Source organism: Diceros bicornis, chromosome 17 (genome assembly GCF_020826845.1).
Source record: "Diceros bicornis minor isolate mBicDic1 chromosome 17, mDicBic1.mat.cur, whole genome shotgun sequence".
NCBI lineage: Eukaryota > Metazoa > Chordata > Mammalia > Perissodactyla > Rhinocerotidae > Diceros > Diceros bicornis.
This window is the reverse complement of record NC_080756.1, coordinates 17595753-17603226: the sequence shown is the minus strand read 5'-3', so window position 1 is coordinate 17603226 and position 7474 is coordinate 17595753. Positions and strand designations below refer to the sequence as shown.

Below are 7474 nucleotides of genomic sequence, written 5' to 3'. Positions count from 1 at the left end.
AAGTTCCTGCCGCTTCAGTTAAATTCCTGAAATTATTTGGTAATCCAAGGGCCACTCCATCCTTGACACTGTTAAGAAACAGCTATTGATCCTCTCACACCCACAATATCAGAACAGGTCCAACATCCTGTAGGCCTTTTTGGGTTCTGAAGGCAATGTATTCCTTATTTACAAATTTTACTTGAACCCATTTATGCTGTTATTTGCAAATCCGCCCACGTTGAATGGAGCCCCTCTCCAACAAAACACTCTACAATGTGTCCAAATTGCAATACAATGGACACTCCCATTCATGCCCTCCAGAGACTCCTTCATTCTAGAGGCTTAGCCTTCATTCTAGAGGCTTTCATCAGATGCCTCCTGGCATCTCTGCACCACCCATGATGGCCACTTTCCCTTCAAGGTCATTCCATTCTTCCATTGAATCATCAAAGGAACCAATCACATCTAGATCGACCTGCAGGGGGCCTCCAGGCTGGTAGTAGACCTTGAAAAAACAATTCTGCACAACAGCTTATATTATAAAAGCATTTTATTGAACACACTCTGGAGGTAGTCAGAACCAGAACAAAATTTGAGATTGGGGTGGGGACTGTTTTGATGGTTTAGATACTGGAAAACCTTAGATTCTTCTGTCACCCAGGACCACACTATAGAAACCTAAAGGTTGATTTGAAGCAGAACAGAGAATCGCGTAACGGAAAACTAGAAACTGGGGATTGGGCCCTGCCAGGAACCAAAGAATGTGGTTCTGCAATAGGATTGGTCTAGCCTACACTCCAGAAAAAGAGAAAACTTGGCTTGGGCAACCACCCTGAAGAGGCGGTCCCCATGGCGGGGTTGCTGCACTGGGAGGCAGTGACCTCCAGGCTCTTAGCTCTTGAAGCTCTTCCGGGAGGAGGAGGTGGTGGACACAAATTTGACGCTGGAGCTGCTTCCCCCACTACCGCCAAGGCCCACCCCCAGGCCTCGGCCACTGCCGGCACTGAAGCCAGAGCCCCCCACACTGAGCCCACTGCCTAGGCCAACGCCGCCACTGCTGCTGGAGTAGTAGCCTCCGCCGCTACCTCCCCCGAGGCCGCCGCCAAGACCTCCCCCGAGGCCGCCGCCAAGACCTCCCCCGAGGCCGCCACCAAGACCTCCACCAAGGCCGCCGCCAAAGCCACTGCCACCGCCGTAGGCAGAGGAGACTGTGTTTGTGACGACAGCTGCAGAGAAAGGAGGGAGAACGTGGTGAGACAGTCTCTCAGATAGATCCCACACGTCCAATCTATTTGATCCTGCTAGTGTTGGCACTGTACCTGGCCCCTTTTACAGAGTAGCAAATGGGGCCCAGAAGATCTAAGACATTTCGTTCGTGGAGGGGTAGGGGCAAGGCAGGGGTCAGGGTGCAAGATGTGTAAGATACAGGGCCTCCCCTTCAAGAGATAAGACATGAGCCACGTTGCTTCGTGTCTCAGTCTGTTCTTTCCTTTCCACCACCTGTTGCTCACTAAGCATATTGAGGAACCGTGTATTGAGATGGGAGTGTCTAGAAACAGCAGGATTCTGAGTTGGCACCAAACTCCCCATGCTATCATCATTGTTAATGTCTGTTCAAAGTTACTTACAAATGTTGACTGGTCCAACTCCTTCTCCACTCAGTCTGAAAGGGAAACAATTGAAATAGTTAAAAACTCCCCAAAGACAGCATTCGTCTATGTGAATAACTCCCACAGTCATGTTTAGAGCTTGTTCTATAAACAAGGAGCCTGCATGCGGGGAAAAAACGGCTTAAATTAGAGAAAGAGATGACTCTCTGGAGGGACTTCCCAAGGAAGAGGACTTGACCTAGAAACAGATTATCAAAGGAAGATTATAAATCATATTCTCCTTCACCCATTACATGGAAAGCATAAGAGGCTGAGGGAACTATGAATATGTATGAAGCAGTTTTCACCTTGTAGGAACTTACACTCTGTGAGAGGATTTGGCATGGACAGAAACACTTCTAACAGAAAGCAGACAGTGGGCAGTGTCAGAAGATCAAAGAAAATGGAACAGTTTGAGAATCCAAAAGCAGGTGAATTTCACTCAGCTGGAGTAATCATGAGAGGCTTCCTGAAGGAAGAGGTCCTTGAAGAATGGGGAAGATGTCGTTGAGTTGCTTAGTTGTTTGAAGGAGAGGCAACACCCAAGAACACTGGTGGGAATAGGGTCAGAAAAGTGAGTTGGGACCACACTGTGTAGGTCAGCTGTCCAGGTGTCAGACTGAAATCAGATTAATGATGGATGATTATCATGCACAAGCTAGTGGCCACCTGTGTGTGTGTTTTACACCCTGTAGTGGAGAAGAAGCTCCACTTGACCAAATGCGAGGCCATCCCAGCCTTGTGACGTCAGCCATGTTGCCCACCTGCACTCCTCGCCCTCCAGCAGCTTCCTGTAGGTGGCGATCTCCACGTCCAGGGCCAGCTTGGTGTTCATCAGCTCCTGGTACTCCCTCAGCAGCCGGGCCATGTCCTGCTTGGCCTTCTGCAGGGCATCCTCCAGCTCAGCCAGCTTGTTCCTGGCATCCTTGAGGGCCAGTTCGCCGCGCTGCTCAGCATCAGCAATGGCGGCCTGCAGGTTGGCGCACTACAGAGGGAAAGTAAGGAAGAGTGGGGACACTTGAGTAGCTGAGCTGGGCCTGAAGTGTCTCTTGCTGAGATTCTGGAGAGAAGCCAGTACACTTGTCCTGGTCATTATGGATGGTAAAACGTTGAAACACTGGTACTTGTTCCAGCTCTTCGTGTGTATGCATGTGTGTGTTCAGAAAAAGTAAAACAAAACAAAACAAAATAGGTCTCCCTTTGAGAGCTCAGGCCCCTTCCTTGCCTTCTTTCATCCTCTCCCTACCTGCTTCTTGACATTGTCGATCTCGGCTCTCAGCCTCTGGATCATCCGGTTCATCTCGGAGATCTCATGCTTGGTGTTGCGAAGATCATCGCCGTGCCGGCCAGCTGTCTGCTGCAGCTCCTCGTACTGATGCCACCAGAAAAGAGGAAAGATTTTGTTTATATGAGGATGGAAACACTTTCCCAAGTTCACAGGCAGGCGCTACCAAGAGGTGGCAAGTGGTATATAGTCATGCACCACATAACGACGTTTTGGTCAACAACAGGCGTATACGACGTTGGTCCCTTAAGATTAGTACCATATAGCCTAGGTGTGTGGCAGGCTATACCATGTAGGTTTGTGTAAGTACACTCTATGATGTTCACACAATGACGAAATCGCCTAACAATGCATTTCTCAGAACGTATCCCCATCGTTAAGCAACACGTGACACGTAGTTATCTGGGGCCAGGGGCTGGTTTTGGCTTTATCAAGGTAGACCTGATCTTAGATAATTTCCTCTTTAGTGCCTTTGCTTCCCTAGAGACACTGGTGTGAGATTCTCCTTAAGGTTCTTGAATTTATGTGGCAAATGCATACATGACCGTTCCCATAACTCAACCCAAGAGGCCTCAGCAGGTTTCAGGAGCCCCATCCTTAGCATTTTGTCATGGCCTGGAGTCCTAGACACATGTCCATCCCTCACTCAGGACACATTCGCCACAGCACCCACCTTGGTCTGGTACCAGGACTCGGCCTCCGTCCGGCTGCGGTTGGCGATCTCCTCGTACTGGGCCTTGACCTCGGCAATGATGCTGTCCAGGTCCAGGCTGCGGTTGTTGTCCATGGAGAGGATGACAGATGTGTCTGAGACGTGTGTCTGCATCTGGGACAGCTCCTGCAGGGAAATTTGAAGTCAGTTATCTGATTCTGTGTTATTTAATGTCAGGTCCATTCAAATCTTCCACTCATTGTAGTATATCACTTTGAGAAAAAAAGTAATATCCACCTACATAAAAAATCTAGATAAGTTACTAAATAATTCAAATCATTACTAAATCTATTAAAAAAAAAACCTTAACAACTCTGAACCTCCAGGAAACCCCTACCATGTAACTCCTCAGACTTGAATCTTCTTGGGTCATAACTTATTTTAAAAGAATCCAGTTGTGTGGTCTGCCATGCTGGGGGAAAACTGAGAGGGGATGGCACTCCAGAAAGAGGAGGTGGCCAGGAAAAGTCTACGGTGCTCCAATAACTCACTCTACACCTCACTCTGCGAAATGATTGCTGAAGAGGTCTTTTGCTTTAAATTTGACTTTTTAAAGGATTGGCTTTATAAGTAATAAAGTGTGAGTGGTACTAAAGGAATAGAAAAGACAGAGATGGTCCACAGTTTAGGAACCACGGAAAGTCACTTAATCCTGGAGCCTCCTGGTGGTATCCTAGTGGCCATCTCTCTGGGTCCTGAGTAGGGTGCATCTCTTACCGCCTCAAAGAACATCCTCATGAAGTTGATCTCATCCATCAGTGCGTCGACCTTGGCCTCTAGCTCTACCTTGTTCATGTAGGCAGCATCCACATCCTAGAGAAACAGGGATGGTTGGCACTGCACCCCATTTCCACCCTGACTTAAGTGAACAACACCTTAAGAGAGCATAGCCACAGGCTACAGGTTCTCTCCTGCCCACGCACCTTCTTCAGCATCACAAACTCATTCTCAGCAGTGGTACGCTTGTTGATTTCATCTTCATACCTGGTGGTAAAAATGATGGGAAGTGCTTATCAGAGGGTGAGAGCCAGGTGAGGCCTGGGGTCTTTATTGCATAAAGTCAACTGTGAGCCTACTTTCCCACTGGGAAGGAGCTTCTTACATCATATTGGCAGAGAGGGAGGGGGCACTGGTAGGTGAGCCCCTGGGCAAGATCCTTAACCGTTAGGAGATTGTTTTCTCTGTAGCTGCCTACCAGATAATCATTCTATTATTGCTATAATTCAGTTGCTTCAAGAATATTCCTGTAGAAAACCCGTGCTGTTTCTCCCCAACTCCACATCTAGTCAATTTCTCTAGTTTTTTTTGTTTTTTTCAGCTTCACAGCCTTTTAAAAAAACAAACAAAAAACTATCAGGCCAACTGCTAGTTCATAAGGACTAAAGAAATGATTTGAGCTACCAAGCTGGGTTATGTCGTCAGTTCCTGCTTTGCGGGAATCCATCAAAAGCCCATGCCGTGTACTTTGAGTGTGTTGGGGAGGAAAGCCCCAAAGGGCAAAGATTACATGACTGCTTATTTCACCAGGTGGTACCAAGGGCGCTGAGGTTGCTGCTCTGGATGGTGGCTAAGTGCTTTGCAGAGGGACTGAGCTTGGGGCTGGAACATTCTAAACATGGGCCTGGATTTTTTTTAGGTGTCCATGGAAGCTACATGCTTCCAGTCCGTGGGGAAGGCATAAGCAGTAGTCTGGGGATGAAGCACAGCTGGTGCCAAGAAAATATCACCTGCCCCTGTCTCCACTCCACTCCAACTCACTTGTTCTTGAAGTCCTCCACCAGGTCCTGCATGTTCCTCAGCTCGGAGTCCAGGCGGCCTCTCTCCCCAAGGATACCGTCCAGCTGTCTCCGGAGGTTGTTGATGTACTGCTCGAACAAAGGCTCCAGGTTCTGCCTCACGGTCTTGGTGCCCTGCTCCTGGAGCAGGGTCCACTTGGTGTCCAGGACCTTGTTCTGCTGCTCCAGGAAGCGCACCTGGAGGGGGCAGAGGTTGAAAATGAGACACTCAGATTTCATGTTTCAATGATTAATCCACCAGTTTTCCTCCCAGCTCACGCGCTCCCCCTAAACCTTTCCATGTGCACTGCCTGGCCCTGGGCCCTGGGAGGGGAGATCTAGAGTGAGGCGCCTAACCTCACTCTTCTAGGGGAGACAGGACACTTATCCAGGGCACAGATAGCAGTGGGCACGGCTGGGCGGAGGGCGGCCCAGTGCAACAGTGGTTGCGAGGCACTCAGGCTACTGCCCCGTGAACTCATCTTCCTCTCTATGCAATCAGTCCCGTTACAGGAAGCATAGCCTTCATCTCTTTGTCCAACAACAGTGATCACAGAGCACTTATGGGGTAATCTCTGAAGGGGAAGAAATAAGACCTCTCTTCTGAGCTGCCCGTCTAGTTAAGAAAGTGGGCCACCAATCCAGGACACAGAAACATAACTGCAGACTCTGAGGTATTTGCACAAAGTCAGAAAGTCTCCCCCTTCCCACTTCCTTTGGCATTTATCCCACACTCAGAGCGGTTTTTCGCAAAGGGTCACGCCTCACCTTGTCGATGAAGGAGGCGAACTTGTTGTTGAGGGTCTTGATCTGCTCCCGCTCCTCGGTCCTCACCCGCTGGATGGCGGGGTCGATTTGCAGGTTGAGGGGAGTCAGGAGACTCTGGTTGACGGTGACCTCTTGGATGCCTCCAGGGGGACAGACGGGGAAGCCGGGGCCACCAAAGCCACCTCCGAAGCCAGCGCCGCCACCGAGCCCAAAGCCACCACCAGCTCCACCGCCAAAACCAAATCCGCTCCCGGCTCCACCGCCAAAGCCAAAGCCGCCTCCAGCACCGGCCCCAAATCGGTTCCTGAAGCTGCCGCCGCTAGCGCTGATGGAGATCCTCTTGGAGCCCCCCAGATTGTAGAGGCTCCGGCTGCCATAGCCACCCACTCCACAAGCACCCCCAAGGCTGACCCTGCCAAAGCCGCCACCCGCCACCCCCGGACCGGGACACGGTGGTGAAACTGGAGCGAGAGACAGATGGGGTGACGGCCGAGGCGGTGCTGAAGCTACGGCTGCCCCCGGTCCGGAAGGACACACTCGACTGGCGAGACATAATGGCCTGTTCCTGGTGGAGCAAGAGTACCGGGCACTAGGGGTCGGAAGGTGCTGGAGAGAACAGAACTCAGCAGGACACAGAAGCTGGCTCTGTTACCCGAGAGCTGCAATCCCCCCTTTTATCCTCTAGAGCTGGGTTGGGCGGGAGAGTTGTCGACCTGTGAATGATTAAGTGGGCTGGGCATGCCTGGGGGGCAGCTGTGAGCTCACCGTCACACCTGCACGGCGGTGTGGGGTGCAAACACTTTCTTCCTGGCAGGCTCTTCTTAGGTAGGAATAACCCTGCCTTGCAGCACTGATGTCTTAGCAGCAAGTTGGCTATGCTGCCAGCAAGTCCATCTTCACCATGGGGGCCCAGGGCTGGGAGCAGCCCAAGGACGCCAGGAAGGAAGGGGACATTTGGCCAACGTCCCAAGGGATCCTTACAGGACCAGGGACATCGTCAACCACCCAGCACAGTGCAGACTGTCCATGAACGGGGGCAGAGCAAGTCCCCACTGACAGTGATTTCTTCTCTCACTCTTACAGGCAGGAGGTTGCTACAGGGATTCCTGCACCTGGAAAGGCAACTGTGTGGCCTGACATCTCTGCTATGTGCCAGAGGGGAAGATAGACTTCCACCCTTACTGCAGAATTTCCTCTCCTGGGAGAGGCACAGTTATCCCAGAGCCCGCTGGGCAGATTCTCCTGCAAGTTCCTACGAGAAAGGCTCCCCAATCCCTAAGCTCCAGAAACAGAATGTGGGACC

At 50.8% G+C, this 7474-nt stretch overlaps 1 protein-coding gene across 1 annotated transcript; it reads right to left on the bottom strand.

Annotated features, from left to right (window-relative positions):
* Positions 1-533: 533 nt before the first annotated feature.
* KRT5 (keratin 5) lies at positions 534-6789 on the bottom strand. The gene is given in 10 exon segments (XM_058558176.1): positions 534-1208; positions 1611-1645; positions 2396-2616; positions 2878-3003; positions 3590-3754; positions 4346-4441; positions 4552-4612; positions 5387-5601; positions 6172-6600; positions 6602-6789. Coding segments are annotated over 10 exon segments (1806 nt in total). The 5' UTR covers positions 6725-6789; the 3' UTR covers positions 534-873.
* Between the last annotated feature and the right edge of the window lie 685 nt (positions 6790-7474).